This window comes from Trypanosoma grayi, assembly GCF_000691245.1.
Source record: "Trypanosoma grayi strain ANR4 Tgr_259_V1, whole genome shotgun sequence".
NCBI classification, from domain to species: Eukaryota; Euglenozoa; class Kinetoplastea; order Trypanosomatida; family Trypanosomatidae; genus Trypanosoma; species Trypanosoma grayi.
In genome coordinates, this window is record NW_008825878.1 from 1 (window position 1) to 20,547 (window position 20,547).

The following is a 20,547-nucleotide window of genomic DNA, read 5'->3' on the forward strand; positions in this document are numbered from 1 at the left end:
AACTTTAGGGTCTCACACCTCGCAGAGGCACCGCCAGATGGCGGGAATGATAAGGGGCGGGTGGGACGGTAAAGTCAAGCTTCCATCTGAGCCCTACTCCAAAGCTTCTGATTAGACAGAGCAACCAATGAGAGAGACTCGCTTACCCCATGCACCAGTGAAACAACATTTGGACACACATCCTTTCCACAACCTCCCAAAACGTTAGATAATGGACACTGTTTTGGATGCGATGGCTAAAGCCCTAAAACATGAAAAAAGGCGGTTCGTCCGCCAACTCCTGGGTAGATAAAATAACCTATAATCACACACACACACACATATTTGCATGCCTACATGTACATATAGACATAGATATACAGGAGATTTTCCAGTAGCCTCAAAACAAAAAAAAACCTACGTGAAGGGGAGATTCATGGCATCAACAAGGTGACTTCAGCGTGTAATACATGCATGGTCATACCTCGTCTTTCTTTTGCTCCCAATATGCATATATATATATATATATATGGTTTGGTCTGTAATGACTATAAAGCGTCACTTTACGATCTCCCCGGATGCTTCTTCTTCCATTGTGTCCATTCGTAGTTGTCCGTCATCTTGTAACCACTGTCAAAGATGAACGACTGTGCCTCTGGCGGTCCCCGTGTTCCTGCAGCATACGGCAGCGTCTTTACCTCCCCGCGGTCAATGGCTTTGAGTAACGGGGTGTAGATTCTCCATGCGGCGTCCAACTCATCTTTTCGGACAAAATTGGTGGAGTTCCCCATCAGGGCCTCGTGGATAAGGCTTTCATAGGCGTCGGGAATCGTCACATTGTAACGGGCCTCGTACGTGAGATCAAGCTCCGTCTGGTGGATGTCCTGCAGCAGACCTGGTGTCTTCGAAGTGAGCTTTACGTACATGGCCTCGGACGGCTGCGCCCGAATTACGAGCTCATTGCGCGTTGCGGCATCGCCAAATGGGCGTATTTCGTCTTTGAATTGGATACGAATGCCAAGAAACCTTTGCTCCAAAGCCTTTCCAGCCTTGATGATAAACGGCACATCGCTCCAGCGGTCATTGTTAATGCGCAGTCGGAGCACAGCGAAAGTAGGACAGTTACTGCCAGGCGGCACTTTTGGATCGTCGAGGTAGCCGGGCATCTTACCGTCCCCCGATGCTGTGTATTGTCCCAACACACAGTCGTTAGGAGTTATGGGTTCCACGTGTCGGAGAACCACAACCTTTTCGTCCCGAATGTCTTCAGCACTGAGCGAACGAGGCTTCTCCATTGTCAGAAGCGATAGAATCTGTGTGAGGTGGTTCTGGACGACATCGCGAATAATTCCCACTTTGTCGAAATAGCCACCACGCCCTTCTGTGCCAATCGTCTCCTTGAATGTAATCTGCACGCACGCAATGTTGTTGCTGTTCCAGAGTGCGCTGAACACACGATTGGCGAAGCGTGTCACAACAATGTTCTGCACCATTTCTTTTCCAAGGTAATGATCTATGCGAAAGATTTGAGACTCGTCAAAAAGTGGCTCCAATCTCTTTGAAAGCTGGGCAGAGCTCTCTGTATCACGACCAAACGGCTTCTCAACGATAACGCGGACCCAGCCCATATCTGGTTTCTGCATCGCACTCTTTCGGAGACCCACGCAGGCGTCCATAAAGACATTAGGAGGAAGTGCGAGGTAAAACAGACGATTTCCTCCCTTTTGTTGTCCCTTAAAACACTCCTCCAAGCGGCAAATGAAATCGTTCAAGCGAGCGAAATCCTCAGCACGGTCGTATAAACCAGAAACGTAGCTGACCCTCTTCAGGAAGGACTCAATGTGGCAACCAATTCCATTCGCACGCGAGAAATACTGTATCAATGATGTCTTCTTCCATGCTTCTGTATCCTCAATCTTGGAGCGGGCGTAGCCAACAATATTAATGTGCCGTGGAAGCAAACCGTTGCAGTACAACTGGAAAAGGGCCGGAAATGTCTTTTTTCTCGCCAAATCTCCACTCGCGCCAAGAATAACAATTGTAAGGGCGCGTTTTTTTAATTCTGGCGAAGCAGCATCAGGGATGACGTCACAGGATTCAGGATGTGACTCGGCGGAAAGCTTCTTGAGGTTTTCCATCAGATATTCCGTTACATTATCAGGCCTGTCATGCAGTGCTCGTTTGCGCAACTCATCGAAGATCACGTCCACCGAATGATGAAAAGTATCGTGGTCGGCTGGGGGATCCATTCTGTTTGCGCGCTCGCGTATCCACGGGACAAGACCAGCGTAACCTTTCTGTGTTTACGTCTTCTGTTGGCTGCCTTAGTACCTACTGGTTTAGGAACTGGCAAGAGAAACGGTTTTTTTTTTCTGTTCGAGGAAGAGTTCAGTATTATTCCTTCGATTGTTTTGCCGCACAAGGAGGGAAAGCAGAAGAGGATAGAAGGAAAAAAGATGTCAATTGGAAGCAACGCTGTCACATCATACGGCACTTTCCAGTTGTACACTTCACCCAATAACTTCTGTGAGTGGATGCTCGTGCTTACGAAACCGATCGCTCGTGGGTAGTCCAAAACGAAAATCTAAATCAGAACTTTTTTCCCCAGTTACACCACACGGTGCATTTCCTCTCCCCTATCCCCCTGTCGTTTTTTCTTGTTCGTTTTTTTCATTGCCACTTCATCAAAAAAATGAAGAGAGAAAGAGCAAATGAAAGAGACACAGGGACTGGTGGCCGAACCCCCAACGTTTGCCTTGGACCCTAAGTGGTGAATTTGTTCATTCACTTTTTACTTGATTAAAAATAAGAGCACTTGTATTTCAGTTTTGGCACTGTTTTCTCTTTCTCTTTCTCTTTTTACTGTTTCCTTCGATTTCTTGGCAAACAGAATGAACTGACCTAGACGACGCTCAACAGCGGTTCACCGCATTGGCAGATATGCAAAAGTTCATCATACAGAGAGAGCAAAGTGAAGTGCTTTTCTTTTACCAGCGTGAAAGAAGAGGTCTTTATGGTTTGCTTGGGTTCTTTGTTATCACGGCATATAGCAATAGATTTATCACCTTGTCTATATGCACACAAATATGTAGACAAATAAAAAGGCAGATACATATGGTAGTCACTTTATAGCATTCTTCTTTTTATGTCAACTGCGCCGGGACAGACTCGAGATCTTTTGTACCAAGCTCCAGCAATTTTTGGAAGGCTTTCGAAAAGCTGGCGCAAAACAAATCATTATCTTCAGAGTACCTCTTTGCAATGGCCCGATATTTATCATCGAGAAGGAGGGACATGTCTGCTGGTAGCATCATCAACTGCTTCGTCGCCCTGTCCATCAACTGCAAATTTTTCACATTGGGATTCACTACCCATTCATTGGCGAATAACTCCGTAAACAGTGAATTGTCAAAACCGTACTTATCGTGGGTCCAGGGTCCCACAAAACCGGTATTCTCTGGGTGACATTCACCGCAGGTATGAGCGCCAATCAGCGCCACTGTTTCCTCGTCGTTGAAGCCAAGACGTGTGAAGACCTCCCGCACGTGGTCCTGAGTCTTGGCGGCGTCAGGAAGGCGTCCGTCAGGACCACAGGCAGAGCCGTCCTTCGCGTCCACGCGACCCCAACGCCACGGCACCGCGGGACCACCCATTGCCTCGATGGACACCACTGCAGCGTATGACCACAGGTCGGCGTATGAGATACCCGGATATTTTTTTTTGAGTGGTTCCAATGTATTGCGTGCCTTGTCAAGACCTTTGTTACCGGCATAGTCACACTCCGGTTGGAAGCGCATAGAAGCAGAATTGGGACTCCCATCTTTCTTCCTCTTGTCCCAAGATCCAGCCTCGTGCCACGCAAGACGCACAAAAAGAGGTCCTTTCGACATGTCGTTGGAAATAATATCTTCAATGTCGTTCCTGAGTGCCTTGATGTCGAACGGCGGCTTAACTGTACCTTTCTGCTGTGTAAGCGAATAACATGACACAGCGGTGGCACTGCCCAGAAATGCTGCCGCCGTTGCACCGCCGACGACGCCCGTCAAACGGCGGAAACGGAAATACCCATGCTGTGCCGCTGCACGGACAGCAACCCGCCGTGCAAAAAACAAACCAACGCGAGAGAACATTATTCTTTTTTTATTTTGATGATTTCTCACTTGTAAGAGCAACTGAAGAGAAACAGAAACACAATAATAACTTCTTTTTTTTTCTTCTGTAGGAGGAGGGGGAGAAGGCTGAGGTGGAAACTGACAGAAAAGTCTGCGTTAATTGGAATGTCAGCCACAGCTACAGGCAGCAAGGTCGAAGTTACGAAGGACACCAAGTTTTCGGTCACACAGTAAAAGCCACACACATGTACACGAACAACAATTAATTTTTAAAAAAGGCACACAAATCATACGGGCATGGCGTCATCATTTCGTTGGCGGTGTACCCGCCAAGGACTCCGTCCGCTGGGCACTCTCAGTTTCCGATCGTGTTTTACTGAGCAGTGGCGGTCCGGACGGTTCATCTACCGTAAAAGAATAGCTCATACCAAGGCGTGGGACCGAGACAACCTGCTGACTTTGTTTGTGCAATGCAATTGGGTTGTATGTCCATGACTGTGTGGCGCGGTGGTAGTTCCGCGAGCCCCCCAACGGGAAATCGCTTTGCATGTTTGGCTTGGGTGGTTGTCGAAACAACGGTGCGGGTCCATCCGCATCCGATGGCGACAACACAGTACGCCCGGATGATTTCTCAGGATTCGTGACAAACATGTTACCCGACCGCAGTCGCCTGAATGGGAATGTAGGCGTGCCAAAAGTCTGTAGAAGTCGTTTTGACGTGTCTCTTGCACTTTCGCCCTCGTATTGTGGTGTTGAAATCAATTGTTGATACTCCTGCATCCCGCTCGACGTATCAGTATCATTTCCCCATGAATCCTTACACGTTGCGATGATGTTAAAAATGACGTCTGTATTGATATTGATTGGTGGCTCGCTCTCTGTCAGCCCTTTCCAGTACCCCACGAGTGCCTTTTGCAGCGATAGGGGGCAAGGATGTGGCGTGGCTACCATTTCAATATCATAGGATCCCAGCTTGAGCGGGATAATGATGCTGCATCCCCGGTTACCTGGTCTGTTATACAGCGATAGGCGGGACCCTTGAAGCAAGTATGCAGCCAGCAACGCAAACGCACGCGCACTACTATCTATATGGTGTACCGCCTCTAGTTTCCCCAATACTACTTGGTGCAGAGAATGCACCAGCAGTGTGGAAGTGATGCCATCGTCTTCCCCTTTCTCGACCAGCCACGAGGGATGAACCAATTGCTCCAATTTCATTGCGCCTCCTGTGCTCGAGGACAGGGATGGGGAAGATAAGGATGAGGATGAGGATGGAAGTGGTGTCACGTACGTTTCCATTGCGCAGTGGCGCCGCAGAAACTCCAGAAACGCCAAAACACCACCAAAGTAAGAATTGTATTGCTCTCGAAGCAAACTTGTCTGTGGTGGACGATCCAAAGCCTTCGCACGCTGCAGGATGCGCCGGAATTTCTGTAGAAGGTGACCATTCCCAGTGCCGTTGTTAGAGGTACTGTTTTTACTGTTATTAACCGATGAAGCATCTCCTGCGATGATAATAACAGCAAAAGTCAATAAAGATTTTTGTTGTGATTCATATTTTACTGTTTCACTGTATGTACGACTTCGTAGCCTCGACGAAAATGGAGCTGTCTGCGTGATGTTACTATTTATAAAAGGAGCACTAAAGCTATCGGCCTCACCACCGCTGTTCAGCAGCCTTGATCCTTGTGAATCTACGTTTGGGGCGGAGCTAGTTTCTTCGGTGTGTCGAATGTATCCAACTGGAATATCCGGCGATAGGTTCATCGACATTCCGCGGCGGTGTCTAGGATCCTCCAATGTCGTGAGGCAGGGAATTGGGGGAACCGAATAATTTGCAACGCTGCGGGATGGACTTGGAGAAAAAAATGTCCCAGGTAGCGTTGTCTCCTGTCTCGTACTCTGTTGTTGTATCGTATCTGTGACTTGTACCACCCGTGATACTCGCATGGAGCGGGACAGATCAAGGGCCTTCCACAGAGTACCCGCTGCCAGCTGACGACTCCAAGTTTTACGCAAGTGTGCAAAGGAGACACGCAACATTAACGGGTGCACCAGAAAAGCTGCCATCAAGAAGAGTATCATCAGCGTCTCCAGTGAAAGAACAGTTAATGAGAGAAGCACCGCAGTCAAACAGGGCAGAATTGTTCGCTTGGCCCGCCGCACACGATGAAAGATGAAGGCAAGTTCAAGGTATGAATCAGACTGAAGACCCTGCAAGAAGAATAGTCGGGCGCGCACCATGCTGTTGATGATGTAATTGTGGGAGCCGTACAGCACCGCCTGGAGATTGTCCCGTCGCCTCGCAAAAGAAACCACGGTATCTGTGGATCGGCTCACATGGGATGGCAGACGGTAAAACAATATCGTCATTCGCAGCGCTGTCACTACCTCCACAACAAGACCAAGCATTAGCCCCATCTCTGCAATATCTGCAATAAGATTGATACAAACTATACAAAGCAGCAGTAGGGTTTTCATGGGGTAACGCCACGAGAGAGCCTCATTTATGCGGAGCACCGTGTCGATCAGCACCATGTAGGGTATAAGTACATAGCGTACCGCCGATGAATCCATCTGCTGTCGCAGTTCAACAAGTTTTTCCACAGCCTTTTCGGTTCCGGCGCCGTTGTACTCTTCTACATTCCAGTCATTATTCCCGTCATTGTTGTTGCTCGACGACATCAATCTTGACACAGCACTCATGTCTCGCCTACCACCGCAAAGGAGAGATGGAAACGTTTTCTGGTTAAAAACAACACCAAAAATCTGGAAAGTCAACACTGCACTTCCACCAACATCCTTTCCAAACATACTGTTTGTCGCTACAGTATTGAGGTTCAGCGCTTCCACAGCTGCAACCATGCTCTGCTTAGGCTGCAACGTCACGCAGACACCGCTATTGGTTATGAGTAATTCTCGCAGACTGACCTTCGCGATCCCAATGCAAAGACCAGTGTCCTGCAGATCAAAGTATGAAGGATAGGAAGCCTTTACAAGTCTGATTTCCTCCGTGGTAAGTGTGGGTGCGAGCTGCACAAGACGTATCTTTACATTCCGCTCGGCAATGAACAAGGGTAACGACGCGACAATGACATCCCCAATACGACTGCGATACCGCTTTGTGCGTATCTCACTTGCGTCCCAGTTTGTCCTAATCTGTTTTTCATGCTGATGACGCTCTACATCGCCTATAATCTCCGAGCTCTCTATGCAGACGGTATTCTCAAAGACAAACTGTATTTTTACATGCGGTCGAAAACTTTTCTCACTGCTTTTAACTCCTCCTGGGAGTTTCACGAGTGCTTGCTGTGGGCTTGCCTCTTGTCCAGAACGGTGCTTTAGATGGTGCATGCGGATGAAACTCTCGGCGTCGAAGGCGCACATGCCTTCAATAGAGGAAATGCGAAACTCCACATGCATGCCGTGAATGAATTCAACTGAAGAAAAATATCTTCAATAAGTTGTTTCACTATTTTCTGAATTGATGGCCTAATTACAATTCTGGCACACTACAGATGAAGAGAGAAGCAAAATAAAAATAAAGACGTGAAGAAGCCGTCTCCTTTCATTTCCCACACCCTCTTATTTCCCCAGCGTCGTCCCTGTTACAAGTGTAAAAAACTGCTTCGCATCAACACAGAGTGGAACAGCATGGAAGAACCATCAAAACGCCAAAAAAGCAACTTTTCACACAACCGTTCCTCACTTACCGACACACAAAGAAGCATAAGAACGGCGACTACGCCGCCTCAAGGAGAAACGCAGCCATTAGCGTGTGTTTTTTTTTCTGCTCACGCGCCGCACCCCGTTACATGATCTCGTCAGAGTCTTCGCTGGAGGACCACGAGGAGGTTGAAAGGGCCTCAATAAGACGCTGCACCGCGTCCTCGGTCACTTCACAAACTTCATGCCTCTCCACACTCGGGGACACCACCGGCACTTTTTCTTCGCTGGAGGGAATAAGGGCGATGGCTGATGGTGCAGCCACCAGCGCAGAGTTTTGCAGAGCGCAGGGCGTCTCATGATAAAGCGATGGGGAAAGCAACCTCTGCCGCCCCGTCACGGTGGCTTGTCGCTCGACCCTCGTCATCTGTTGTGGCTGCTGCAATCGTCGTTCGTGTTGTCCTTCGTCTCGCCGCTTCTCTGAGCATAACAACGGGGACGTGGAGCAAAACGTCTCCGGCCTGCCACCAACGCGTGCGCGGATTGAATTTGTCTGCATCACAGCACCGCATCTACCAATAGAAAAGAAGACAATAGGCAAGAATAATAAATAAATAAAAAACGAGAGAACAAGCATAAAAAGAAATAAATGCAAGAGGCCTCAAGGAGACGTATTTCCTTCTTTTTTTATTCCCGCTGTTGAAGACGATTTTTTTTTTTTAACTGCAACATGTCACACTTTTCTTGTCGCATACCATTTCTGAATCTGCTATATAGCGTGTGGCTGTGCCTAATAGGCTCACTATTTTAAAAAGCAGTAGCCTTATTACTATTGTTTCTTCTTGGTCTCAGCGCATCGTTGCAGTGGCCCCTCGCCATCGTTCCCTGGCTCATCTGCGTTTTTGTCTTCCTTCAGGCTCACCTCCTTATCCTCACCCTTTGTTTCATCCCCTTCCTCTTCTTCTTCCTCTTCCTCGTCATCTTCATCGTGAATCCCTTCTTTTCGCTTTACGTCAACAGGATAAATCCAGCGCTGATACAGCAAGATGAGAAAGACGACATCGTCACGGAAGCAAGCAAGTCGGTGTAACCAAGGCATCTTTATAATAAAAGCAAAGAGATCATCTATAACAGTGTTAAGGGCACGGTAGACAAATGTGCGCCATGGAAGCTGTGTGACCGTCTTCATCTTGTAGTTGATAAAAATCTGCGGCGTCAACATAGCGAATCCAAACATGTAGATAAACCGCACCTGCGTGCTAATTATAAAAGAATACCACCCTTTGTGAGTGTCAAAGATGGCTGAGTACGCGGTATAGCACAAGAGAATAGGTGTCATGACGTACATGAGATACCGAACAGCGACGTCATCGTGCTTACGTGTACGCTTGTCATACCCCTTATTGAACTTCACTTGCAACCACCCATTCTCGTTCCGTACAACTTGAGCTGTCTGCGCCAGCTTCCAGTACTCTAAGATTACACCAAAGGCATTTGGCAGCAGGATAGTCCACGACGTTTCATCACCGTCCCAAAGGTAGAGAAAAACCACAGTTTGGAAGTAACAGTTCATGACAATCGTCCGAAGTGAGAGGCCTTTAAAGTCTTTTCGATGGCGCCAGAACTTCACGTCGTTAGAGAAAGCCAAATACTCGAACAGCATATGCAAAACTGTTACAACGCATGTCAAACCCAAGAAATAAGGATTAGTTTCTAGGAATATCCGCTTGGTTTCATCAGAATCTCCTTCTTTTGTTAATCCCATCTCCATTTGCTGATTCATCGATTGCTCAAAGTTAACATACAGTGCGAACTTCCACAATGGACAAGGAGACACCGTAATTGTAAAGTTCAATGGTTTTGCAACTGTTGTTGCATTTAACTCAATCAAATGGTCTCGTAAGACCCAAAAATTGTTAATGTAGAGTAACGGAAGGTACTTCTTCGTTTGGTTGTCCAAAAAGTAGAAGGGCCTCATCGGCGGAGGAAGCGGAGTAGAGAAATCTATAATGGGGCTCAGCGTCAAGGTCGGTTGAAAGTACGCTTTCCACACGGAAATAGACTGTGTGTCAGTACTATTGGTCAAAGTTTCACCTGCGTTTCCCTTAGTAAGAAGATGTCTTTGCCGTCTTGCACGCCGGGAAGGTAAAAAACGCACCAAAGGAAACTCTTGAACATACTCCTTTTCCTTAATCCGCATTTTAATACTAAGAACAACACTTCGATTTTCATCAACAATTCTACGCAAATCAACATGGTAACGTCGTGATATCTCTCGGACATCGTCCCCAAGAATCAGGTCTGAAAAGGTATCCTCTGGAAAAGTGTCATCATCACCAGAACTAATGACGATGGTGTATGAGTCATCTTTCTGAGCAAACGGGGCATATTCCACATTTTCCTTCGTCATAGCTGCACGACCTGATGTAGGCGACGATTTTCTGCCCGCACTAGTGTCCACATTCTTGCTTCCGAATACAAACATAATAGTGGCAGACAGTAAGCCATACATTAGCGCTGTCTTCCATATTGGACGTTCTCGGACATTCGGGGTACCTCTTTCCTGCGCCGACTCACCGGACATTATGGCACGCACGTAACTTATTCCTTCAGCAAACACTATGGGTCACAAAGAGTTATGGGGAAACCCCAAAACCAAAACAAAAAAAGAAAAGTCAGTATAACCAAGGTAAATCCACTTCACTACATCTCCCTCGGTGTGCAGAAGCAATCCCCGCTTTTCTTTTTCTCTTTACTCACCATCACCATCATGAGGCTGGAAGAAAACCAGATGGACTCAAAAACCTCAAAGCTTCGCACGTTAATGAGGATGTTGAGTGTGCCTCAGTCCATCCCAGATATCCACACAACAGAAAACACGACCAAGCAAGGTAATCAGACCAGCTCCCTTTTGTCTTATAGTATGCTCATTGGGGAGAAATGGCCATCGTGGCTCCCGCAATGGCTGCTGAAAAGAGGAAACATCAACCAAGTGTTTCATCTGGTCTTTCGGCGATGGAGAAACAATTAATAAAACCCAACAAAGAACAAACATGACCATAACCATAATCACCATCCATACATTGTTGTCTGTTCTGAGTTTCGTAAAGACAAGTTTTGACTGCCAGAGCTCTGAAGGGGTGTAAGAACCATCTTTTCCACTCACAAGGGCAAATCGCCGAGCAATCGCATCGGGATTTTTATTCTCTGATAATTCTGATGGGGTGCACCCCACTGGACCTCGTTGCAGTCCCAAAAGACGACTAGAAGCCTCATCTTTTACACGAAACAAGACATCAATTCTGCCCGGCACACCAGAAGAGTTCTGGACAGTACCCACAAAATTAACCTCCTGTAGGTTTGCAGTAGGGGCCAAATCAAAGCTAACAGCCCCCCTCTGTTGACGCATGTAGGTCGTGGCCGCTGTATCCATTCGCTTCTTGTATTTTGTACTCACAACATCCAGCCAATTAATCAATTCACTATCCAGGTTTTTCAAAAGAGCAAGCTCATCGGGGGATAACGGCTGATGAGGAAACTCTTCAATCTTATTCTCCAAGGTTTTTTCTACCGTCCTTTTTTTTTCTTTTTGGGGTTTGAAGGATTTCTTTTCGTGTCTTTGATTCAGTTTCCCAACGACAGGGGGGTCCCACGGGAGGAAGGCCAACTCACAGAGAAACACCACATGAACAAAGATAACGGCTAGCCGATAAACCGATGGCACCTTACATGTAAATGCAAATAGGTCATCTAAAACTATCCCCAATTCCGTGAAAACAAAACTCTGTAGAGAAACACTTCTCGATGGTAACCTTAAGTACTTCAGAGGTATGGAGCATTTTTTCATGTTAATATTGTCCAAAATGTTGGGGGTCATTCTATATAAATGCGCCAGAATGTATAAAAGCCCAAACGTCATTTGAAACAGAAACTCCAATGTATCTCTCTCAGCAAATTTGCCACTATCAAAGTACCACAGAATCACATGCATTAAAAGGGGGATGCCTGCAAAAAGTACGGCTTCTCGGCGAAGGTCAATGTAAGAGTGTTTCACCATACTCGCTATTTCAAGCTCCTGTGCAGAGGATTTGGCGGCAGAGACACAGTAGTAAAACACCTGCAGGAGCACCACGATGCTAAAGCCAGAAATATATAAAACTTCATAAAGCGTAAACAAGCCCATTGTAAGAACACGACATGCAGTTTGAAGAGGCCAAGAAACATCTACTCCATCACGATCTCGTCCAATCATCAAGGACCCACGAGTCAAGTAATAAATCTCCTGTGCAGCATTAAATGCCATGTTGTACAGGCGGAAGAAAACCAATGATCGAAGCTGAACAAGTTCCTCCCTGTACTTGTCAGCCAATACAAAACGTTGACTTCCCCGAGCAAGTAAGACATCATGTGCATGTTGTATCTTCACCATTTGGGCACGACAAGACTCACAGTTTGGATTCCGATCAGGATGCCACCTCTTTACAGCCTCACGATATGCGCGTTTTATTTCTTGCATTTCAGCACCAGGAGGCACACCGAGTACCTTAAGGTGGGTCTCCGCCTCCAAATCAATGAGGACTTCCCAGAGAGGCCAAAACCACCACAAAAATACAATCACCAAGGCTAGTACACCCACTATGCGCACCGCCAGGCGCCTCCTCGATCCGTACCTAGACCTCCTTTCAACGAACTCTCGCAAGCAGCAGTCAAGCCATTTTGACTCTGCTTCAAAGCGAGTCATATGTAACTCTCTAGTTTCATCACCATCAACTGGCTCAGGAAATGCAACAACTTCCACTTCAGACTCTCCTTTCTTCTTGACAAGAAAAGCCCGATTTACCGCATGCATTCTATCTACAAAAAAAGCAAAACTATTATTGTTTTCTAGAGCATTTCGCGCGGTAGTACCCTTAAGCCCATCCACTTCATCCTCCCTACGACTCTCTGCAGTGGTCTCACTGTGAGAATAATTACGATTATTGTTGCGCCGCATAAGCCTAGGTGCAAAGAACAAAAAAAAAATCTAAGAAAAAAACTAACCGTCACGATTTATAAACGTGGAGAAAAAAAATGCAAGAGTTCCACCAGTTTAAGCAGAATACAACGACACAGGAAAAAGACCATCTATTAACCGGGCTTCACAGCAGGGAAACCAAAACAAAAACAAAAAGAAAACTACTCAAACCTTGGTCTTTGGGCGCTCTGAAAGCCTGGCTGCGGGCGAGGAACGGGGGGGAGATTAGTAATAGCGCTCAAACACTCAGAAACTTCAAATATATCGCCACGCATTTCAGGATTTCTAACCAACATTTTTTCCATGACAAGCTGCATTACTGGACGAAATTCTTCAGAAACAGTAATCCCGCCACCTTGGCGAAACCTGTGTGGAGTGCCATCTATAATTTCCATGGCGTTTGATTCAAAAGGCATTTCAAAAAACACCAACACGTAGATCAAAACCCCAAGACTCCAGATGTCACACTTTGTATCTACCCGCTGTTTTGACCACAAATCAAGAGATTCGGGTGAACGATAAAGCAATGTCATCCTCTCCCCCAGTTCTGCTTCCGCCATTGCAACCTGATGAGCATCCTTTGGCTGATAATATAGTCTGGTTGCACTACCAAAGTCACACAACTTGATGTTTTGAGAGTCTGCAAACAACAAGTTTTCTGCTTTGATATCCCAATGAGAGACAGGTGGCGACTGGCTATGCAAATGACCAATAATATGAACGACAGTGTTACATATCTCGTATACTTCACGAACAGAAAGAGACTGCTTAACCATCATGCGCATGTTGATATAATCCTGAAGAGAAGGGTCTTCGCAGAGCTCCATGACAATCCAAAGCTCTGGAAGAAGATGATCGGGACACTCAACGACGTCGAAATCATAAAATGTGACAATGGAATGATGAGGGCATAAGGAACGATGCAAAGAGGCTTCCTCCAAAACACACTGTTGGTGAAGATGGTCGGCCAATACAAATCGCTTAAGAGCGACTGAGTTTCCTGACCGTATATCGCGGCCTTCGTAGACAAAGGAACTCCCACCCTCCCCCAAAACACGGTCAATTGTGTATTCAATACCCTTTATAACGACCCTGTAGGGATGCCTTGCGGTGGAGTTAAAACCCACTCCAAACAGAATTAACTGTTTGACAATATCCAAACACGATGACAGAGAATTCCCCATGATACTAATCAAACAAAGTACATCTTTATGAGCAGATAGTCGGCCAGCGAGAGAAAAAAAAAAGAAAAAAGCAGAATAGGGAGCACCCCACAAAATACATCAAACAGCAGTGGCAGGAAGATGCACTCGCGGGTAGCCTAATTCCAGTAAAAAAAAAACCTCAATGGACATGGAAAGAAAACAAAAAAAAAAAAGAATTGATACTACAAGAAACGGATAGTAATGCCATGAATTAACCGAACAAAAAAACGATACGCAAAAGCCATGGCTTCTCCTCTCCTACACCTCCTTGGACACAAATGAATTAAAATTAAAAAACCGAATAGTTCACCTCCAAATACGTTTCCACTCACCGCGACTCAGGAGGGAACTACAAAGAACCCAATCTTATTTGGTATCATCACCAGCAGCAACCTGAGATATAAGTGGGTAAAAGCCTCTGGGTCAAAAAAAAACCTTCTTGTTTTACTAACACGCGGTGTAGTGAACCAATACGAGGTAGTAACGTCAATGAAGCCCATTAAAGGGAAGAAAATGAACACCTTACGATTCCCAGCTAGAAGAAACACACAATACCCATACAAACACACAAAGAAAAACGCTACGACGAAATTTTAAAAAATGAAGGAACAATACTATGGGCATTCAAAAAAAAAAAGGTATCAAAATCGCCAACACGATAAAACTAGCAAAGAACCCCCAACTCAAAAAAAAACGGACTTGGCCAACAAGTAGATAAATCGGCCAGTCGGATAACCTCAGATGTGACGTAACATCAGCTACAAGTAACCACTCCCCTTCTACAGAGGGCTCTCCCCAGCCGCCCCCCAAAGAACACATAAAGTGGTTCACCAATCCCTTTTCCAATAACAAAACCAAATACAAATAATGCAAAATCAATAAGCAACAGCCCCCCAGGCACCCAACACAAACCCAGCATACGAAAACCAAATCGAAACTTCCGCCGGGGCCCTCGCCAGCCCCGCGGTCTAACAAAACAGGTCGGAAACGTCGGGCGTCTATTTTCTTTTTTGCGCCCCCCAACGGGGGAGGGAGGGACGGGGTTGACACGCGCGCAGTGCCTTTCAACAAGTTTTCTGGTTCCCCTTCCCCCCCAAGCGCCGAAACCGAAGGAAATTCCGCCGCAAAGGGGGGGTGACGGCGTTCGGCGGCGCCTGTCGCACCGTTTGCGGCCCGGTCGGCGCGTGCGCCCGGACGGCCGTTGCCATTCCAGGGCCCGGGGGCGGGCTTGGCGAAATCTGCGGGGGCCGCTCCAACAGAAACGAGGAGGCCGTTGCAAACAACACCTGGCGCATGTGGAGCGGAGCCGTGCCGAATAATTTGAAAACTGTTTTCCGAACGCGCCGGATGCAACCGCCAAGCGGGCCTCCGAATAGGACAGCTTTGCCACCGCTGGTGGCATTAGCGCCATGTGGTTGCGGGGCTCCATGTTTCAGGTGCTGCCGCACATTCCCTTTGCAGAACAGGATCCGAAGCTAATGGAGATGCTGTGTGAACTGGCGCGGCACCCTCCGCAGTCCGTCTTAACCGCTCCCTACGCCAATGGGTTCAACGAGTTTGCCAACGGCAATCATTTCGTGCCTGACAACAGGATCCCACAAATGCCACCCACCGTTTGGGAAGGCAAATACGAGTTGGACTCCCTCTGTGCCGTCATCAAGCTGAACTACGAGGTTGTCGCGGCGGAATCAGGCAACGTCTCGTTCCTCAAGCCCGTCGTTAAGCTCTGGATAGAATCCATGGAGCTTATTCTCAACACAATGAGCGACCAGCAGAAGCCCACCGAAATGCAGAACAGCATATACCCGTACATGTTCTACCGCAAGTACTGGTTTGGCTTGATTGAGTACTATCCTCGCGAGAATGCGACTGGATACACTGGGATGATTCGCTCCGCCTTCCGCCCGTCGGACGACATGACGTCGATGGACTTTCTCGTGCCTTCGAACATCATGGCGTCGGTGTCCCTCCAGCAGCTCGTGGAGCTCTGTGATGTAATGGCGGATGCCTTCCAAGATTACCGAGGTCGCATTGCCGACATTTCCCGCAAGGCGAGGGCCATACAGCGTCAGGTAACGAAAGGACTGAAAGAAGCAAATATGGAAGATGGCATGCTCGCGTTCGAGGTGGATGGCCTTGGAAATGCTAATATGATGGACGACGCAAATTATCCAAGCCTGCTCTCGGCACCGTTCTTGGGGTACCAGCCCTTGCTGGACAACTACCAGCAGACGCGAAAGTTCATACTGAGCGAGCAGAACCCATGGTATTTCTCCGGGAGTGCGGGACGAGGCAACGGCTCTCCCCACACCGGCAAGGACATGATTTGGCCCCTGTCACTGATCATGCAGGGGCTGACTTCAGATGACGACGACGAAATCATGGAGGTGCTGGAGACCCTGAAGAGGTCCGCCAACGGCACGGGATTCATGCACGAGTCGTTCAACAAGGACGACATCTCCCAGTTCACACGGTCTTGGTTCGCCTGGGCCAACTCATTCTTCGGCCAACTCATCATTGATGTTGGGAAACGCAAACCTCACTTGATATTTTAAAAGTTCAGATGAAGTGATACATTTCTTTTTTTTAGTTTTTTTTTTGATTTTATTTTTGAGCTAAAAGTTTCAGTACAAAAACGACTTTTCTTGGTAAAACTTTATTTTTTTTCGGGACGGAGGAAACTGATAGATTTTTTTTTTTTTCGTTGCGGACGTACCCAAAACGGCGTTACTTCAGAGTAACACGAGCTTTAAGAGGGGGAACAAAAAACGACTGTGGCGGCGGCAAGAAGCTGTTTGCATGTGAGGTTATTTTCTGCTGTGCTGTTTCTGTTTGTGAGTTCTGAGTGCTACCTGTTGCTTCTTCTAGAAGTTAGCTTCAAGGTTGAGGGCATGCATCCTTGGGATGCCTGATAAGGCTCTTCAGGTCCAACAGAGCGTCTGAGGGGGCGCACACAGAGTGAATGCCGCAGAGAGCCTCGCAGATCCTTCCGGGCGGTTCCTTTGCTGGAGGGGTGATCTGGCGTGTGCAACGTATTTCCTTGCTTGGTAGGAAGCCCGTTTACCAGACAAAGAGGACCGACTACACTCCATGTGTGGCCTCTTGCTGCATGACCGGGGGTGTGTGAGGTGTGAGCGTTTATCTTTCTTTTTATCATGCCCGTCCACTCTTCGACTTTTTTTCGACAATGTGAACGAAAATACACTGTGAGGGTGCACTTGTCTTCCCTGCGGGGCGCTTTCCTTACTGACAGGGGTGGAAGCAAAGAGCTTTAACGGCCCTGCTAAGAGTGCAGCCGTGGGCAATGCCTTTCTTTGAGACAACGAAGCGAATGATAGTTTGACTGTTGGGGCTNGGAGGCCTCACAATAGCTGCAAGCACACTGGGCTCTCCAAGCTCCGGAGAGAAGGATTCTCCATTCAGCTTCGCCTCGCGCGCATAGGCGTGGTGAGGTGCATCCCTATTGCGGTTTGAACTGCAAGCTCTTCTCACTTTTCTTCCCGCCTTGCATGGCATTTCGTGTTTCTTTTCACAAGAAGAGAAAGGATGACAGACAGGATGTTTGTGCTGGGATACAGTGCTGGTGGTCGTGTCCTCGGCGTGCGCAGTTTGTTTTCTTCGATGCCACATGGGGGAGTTGACTGAAACCAAATGGCAGCAACGCTCTGAGCGGTGTACGGAATGAGTTGCTATCCTCGTGGTGACTCCTGCTTTCAGCCCCAAAGCTTTTGCAGACGTGCGAGGGTGACTTGGCCCACTGCTGCTTCAGTTGCTGTCGTTGTTGTTTTTGTTGGTTATGCTCTCCGCGCGTTGGTCTTCAGCATCAAAGTATTGAAATGGGCAACACTGGATGTGGGTGAAATCCGTCCGACGTCTACTTGTGTGTACTGCGAGTGGGTGTGTGGTCTGTTGGCTCTGCAGATCCCGTGGGCAGCACTCTTTCTCTTTTGTTGTGCGTCTGTGGCCTGCCTTGGTGGATTCTGTGTTGTGACAGATATGGCTGTGAAGGGAGTGGCCGCCGCTGCATTGCGTATTGGCAATGCGTCTCTCCCAAATTTGTGTGCGAAGAAGCGAATTCGAAGTGTGGATGAGGAGGGGGTTAGGGTTAGGGTTAGGGTTAGGGTTAGGGTTAGGGTTAGGGTTAGGGTTAGGGTTAGGGTTAGGGTTAGGGTTAGGGTTAGGGNTGTGCGTCTGTGGCCTGCCTTGGTGGATTCTGTGTTGTGACAGATATGGCTGTGAAGGGAGTGGCCGCCGCTGCATTGCGTATTGACAATGCGTCTCTCCCAAATTGGTGTGTGTGTGTGTGCGTGAAGAAGCGAATTCGAAGTGTGGATGTGGAGAGGGTTAGGGCAACTGCTCTGCTCCCTTCTGAAGGACTCTTCCATGCGCAGTGAAGATGGGAGACAACAATCTCACACTGTAGGCACTTTGGGAAAGTGTTTTTGGGGGATGAGAAACATGAACCAAGCTGCATGTGCAGATTAACCGCCAGGATTGCTCCTCCTGCTGTGCTGCCTACTCTACAATTTGCAGAATGAAGCTGAGCTGACAGCAGTATTGGAGATGAGGTGAACGTGGCATGCAACCTATGTTTGCTCGACTTCCGTATTTGGGCTGTTTCTACTGTCGAAGTAAGTTGTTGGCTGGAGAGGTGGATTGATGTCAACCTCAAAAAAACACTGGATGCACATTTCTCGCTGCGTGTCCGACATGAAGACTGTTGGGCATCATTGGCTGATGGTGCACCACTGATGTGATGCAAGCAGCACCGACGAGGGAGGGAAAAGGGTTGCTGGGGATGATGGGTGACTCTTTGTTGTGCCGATGCTCCTTGAGGCTGTGTGGAATGACGCAATAAAAAGAGATTATGAGTCGGCATGTGATGCACTTGCTTGGCAGGGCCAATGCTTTGTTGTGAGTTGTCCTCGGTGTCTCCTGGTGTGCGGAGTCGAAGGGATCCAACACTCAGTTTATGGTTGCTTGGAGGTTCTGCTTTATGCAAACGGAAGAATGTAACATTCGGAATCATCTTGATGTTGGCGGAAACACATGACGCTGTGTGAGGTGTGATGCCTTTGGATGATCATCAAGATATGTAAGTGAGTGCGTGCTTTTAGCTTTTGAATTCGTCCGGAGGGAAACAAGTCTAGTTGAGTGGGAAAGTGTGTCGGGCTATATTGTTGCCGCGACGTGTCCTTTACCTGCACATGGCCGTTGTGAAGGAAACGATCAAAGAGTCCATCTTGCAGAAGTTGACACTGAATCAAGTTGTTGGTGGGTGCTCTTTTTGTTTTTGTTCCTGCATACGCTTGTGGTGCTCACCATGTGTTTGAGGAGCAGAGTGAAGGTGGGATTTCCTCTCGTGTTTGTGGGTCATTTATGGAGACTGGCGGTCACAATAATTTGGTGTGGCTTCAAGGGGAGTGAGAAAGGTGTGTGTGCATGCCTTGTTGAGGGCTTGGCTTCTTCCCAAGCAACACAAAACGAATCATTCTTCAGGCGACAGTGTGGTGGCGTGGCCTCCGCAGTCCTTGCCTCAGCATGCGCTTCTGACGAGTGACGCAGGCGACGCTGACACGCTGGCCACCTGATGTGTCTCTTGGAGAGGTGCCACAGACATTGAGGGGATTGTTGGTGTGAGGTGTGCTGAGGCGCAGGGGAGAGTGCGAAGCCCTAATGAAGTTTGCAGCAAAAGTACTGGGAAAACAGAGTGATCTTCTTGGAGAAGCATAGATATATGCTGAGCGAAGAAGCATGAGGAAGCGTCTACTGTACAAGTTCTTTTGTTACTGATTGTCTGTGCTCTGCGTGCTATTTTCTGCCTTTTGCATCTTTTTTTTTTCTGAAGCAAGACAAGCAGCTCCTAGTAGGACTATTAATGCGATCGAAGAACATGAAGCACATGACAGGGAAATCGCAGTTGACACATCTACGGTGTTGCAAGATACCAAAGAGCATTGACAGTTGCATTCTCGGCGATATGGGCCTCTGTGAACCTGTTTCAATCCTGCGCCGAGGCAGAAGGAAGGCGAGACTACAGGCATCTATGGGACTGCAGTTGAGAGACATCCAGGTGTTGTTTCTGGTACTGATGGTTGTGGCTGAACCGTTTCTTCGCTGTGCCGCTGCGGCTGGTGGCATGGCCACCCGAACGAGAATGGCCACGCCTGCAGCCGACGACGATCCCTTGGTGACACTCACGAACTGCTTTCCCAGCGTAATACTCAGTGCTTCGAACATCCCATACACCTGCGAAGTTAACAATGACCAAACACTGAGTGGCTTGAACCTCTCCGCATCGTACTACACCTCAGTTCTCATTCCTGGATGGCCGGCGACTCTTGATGCGGGAACCAATACCATTACATTCGTGCCTATTTGGGGGGCACCTTCAGGACGTTGGGAATTGGTCATTACAACGTTTTCTGACGTTGAAGTAACAAACGTTCCTCTGACGACCAATAAGAGCATGAACTTCATGGACATCCGTGCGACCCGTGCGGATTTTGCTACACTCCATCCGTATTACGGTATGGGAGTCTCGTGGGAACCCAATCTCCCGAGCGGCACC

General features: G+C 47.8%; 10 protein-coding genes across 10 annotated transcripts; 1 reads left to right on the forward strand and 9 right to left on the reverse strand.

Annotated features, from left to right (window-relative positions):
- Positions 1-542: 542 nt before the first annotated feature.
- On the reverse strand, positions 543-2,228 carry DQ04_02591000 (glucose-6-phosphate 1-dehydrogenase; the record flags this gene model as incomplete). The annotated part of the gene is made up of 1 exon (XM_009312023.1): positions 543-2,228. One exon carries the CDS (start codon positions 2,226-2,228, stop codon positions 543-545), a length of 1,686 nt encoding a protein of 561 aa, XP_009310298.1.
- Positions 2,229-3,122: 894 nt separating this feature from the next.
- On the reverse strand, positions 3,123-4,109 carry DQ04_02591010 (putative ascorbate-dependent peroxidase; the record flags this gene model as incomplete). The annotated part of the gene is made up of 1 exon (XM_009312024.1): positions 3,123-4,109. One exon carries the CDS (start codon positions 4,107-4,109, stop codon positions 3,123-3,125), a length of 987 nt encoding a protein of 328 aa, XP_009310299.1.
- A 288-nt stretch (positions 4,110-4,397) lies between these two features.
- DQ04_02591020 (hypothetical protein) lies at positions 4,398-7,514 on the reverse strand (the record flags this gene model as incomplete). Its single annotated transcript, XM_009312025.1, has 1 exon — positions 4,398-7,514. One exon carries the CDS (start codon positions 7,512-7,514, stop codon positions 4,398-4,400), a length of 3,117 nt encoding a protein of 1,038 aa, XP_009310300.1.
- A 388-nt stretch (positions 7,515-7,902) lies between these two features.
- DQ04_02591030 (hypothetical protein) lies at positions 7,903-8,316 on the reverse strand (the record flags this gene model as incomplete). Its single annotated transcript, XM_009312026.1, has 1 exon — positions 7,903-8,316. One exon carries the CDS (start codon positions 8,314-8,316, stop codon positions 7,903-7,905), a length of 414 nt encoding a protein of 137 aa, XP_009310301.1.
- A 270-nt stretch (positions 8,317-8,586) lies between these two features.
- On the reverse strand, positions 8,587-10,341 carry DQ04_02591040 (cleft lip and palate transmembrane 1 family protein; the record flags this gene model as incomplete). The annotated part of the gene is made up of 1 exon (XM_009312027.1): positions 8,587-10,341. The coding sequence occupies one exon, from the start codon at positions 10,339-10,341 to the stop codon at positions 8,587-8,589; it is 1,755 nt and encodes a 584-aa protein (XP_009310302.1).
- Positions 10,342-10,578: 237 nt separating this feature from the next.
- Positions 10,579-12,750, reverse strand: DQ04_02591050 (hypothetical protein; the record flags this gene model as incomplete). The annotated part of the gene is made up of 1 exon (XM_009312028.1): positions 10,579-12,750. One exon carries the CDS (start codon positions 12,748-12,750, stop codon positions 10,579-10,581), a length of 2,172 nt encoding a protein of 723 aa, XP_009310303.1.
- A 182-nt stretch (positions 12,751-12,932) lies between these two features.
- DQ04_02591060 (protein kinase) lies at positions 12,933-13,955 on the reverse strand (the record flags this gene model as incomplete). The annotated part of the gene is made up of 1 exon (XM_009312029.1): positions 12,933-13,955. The coding sequence occupies one exon, from the start codon at positions 13,953-13,955 to the stop codon at positions 12,933-12,935; it is 1,023 nt and encodes a 340-aa protein (XP_009310304.1).
- A 3,264-nt stretch (positions 13,956-17,219) lies between these two features.
- On the reverse strand, positions 17,220-17,606 carry DQ04_02591070 (hypothetical protein; the record flags this gene model as incomplete). Its single annotated transcript, XM_009312030.1, has 1 exon — positions 17,220-17,606. One exon carries the CDS (start codon positions 17,604-17,606, stop codon positions 17,220-17,222), a length of 387 nt encoding a protein of 128 aa, XP_009310305.1.
- A 547-nt stretch (positions 17,607-18,153) lies between these two features.
- DQ04_02591080 (hypothetical protein) lies at positions 18,154-19,005 on the reverse strand (the record flags this gene model as incomplete). Its single annotated transcript, XM_009312031.1, has 1 exon — positions 18,154-19,005. One exon carries the CDS (start codon positions 19,003-19,005, stop codon positions 18,154-18,156), a length of 852 nt encoding a protein of 283 aa, XP_009310306.1.
- Positions 19,006-19,854: 849 nt separating this feature from the next.
- DQ04_02591090 (hypothetical protein) lies at positions 19,855-20,547 on the forward strand (the record flags this gene model as incomplete). Its single annotated transcript, XM_009312032.1, has 1 exon — positions 19,855-20,547. A coding segment is annotated over one exon (693 nt), but the record flags the coding sequence as incomplete, so codon positions are not given.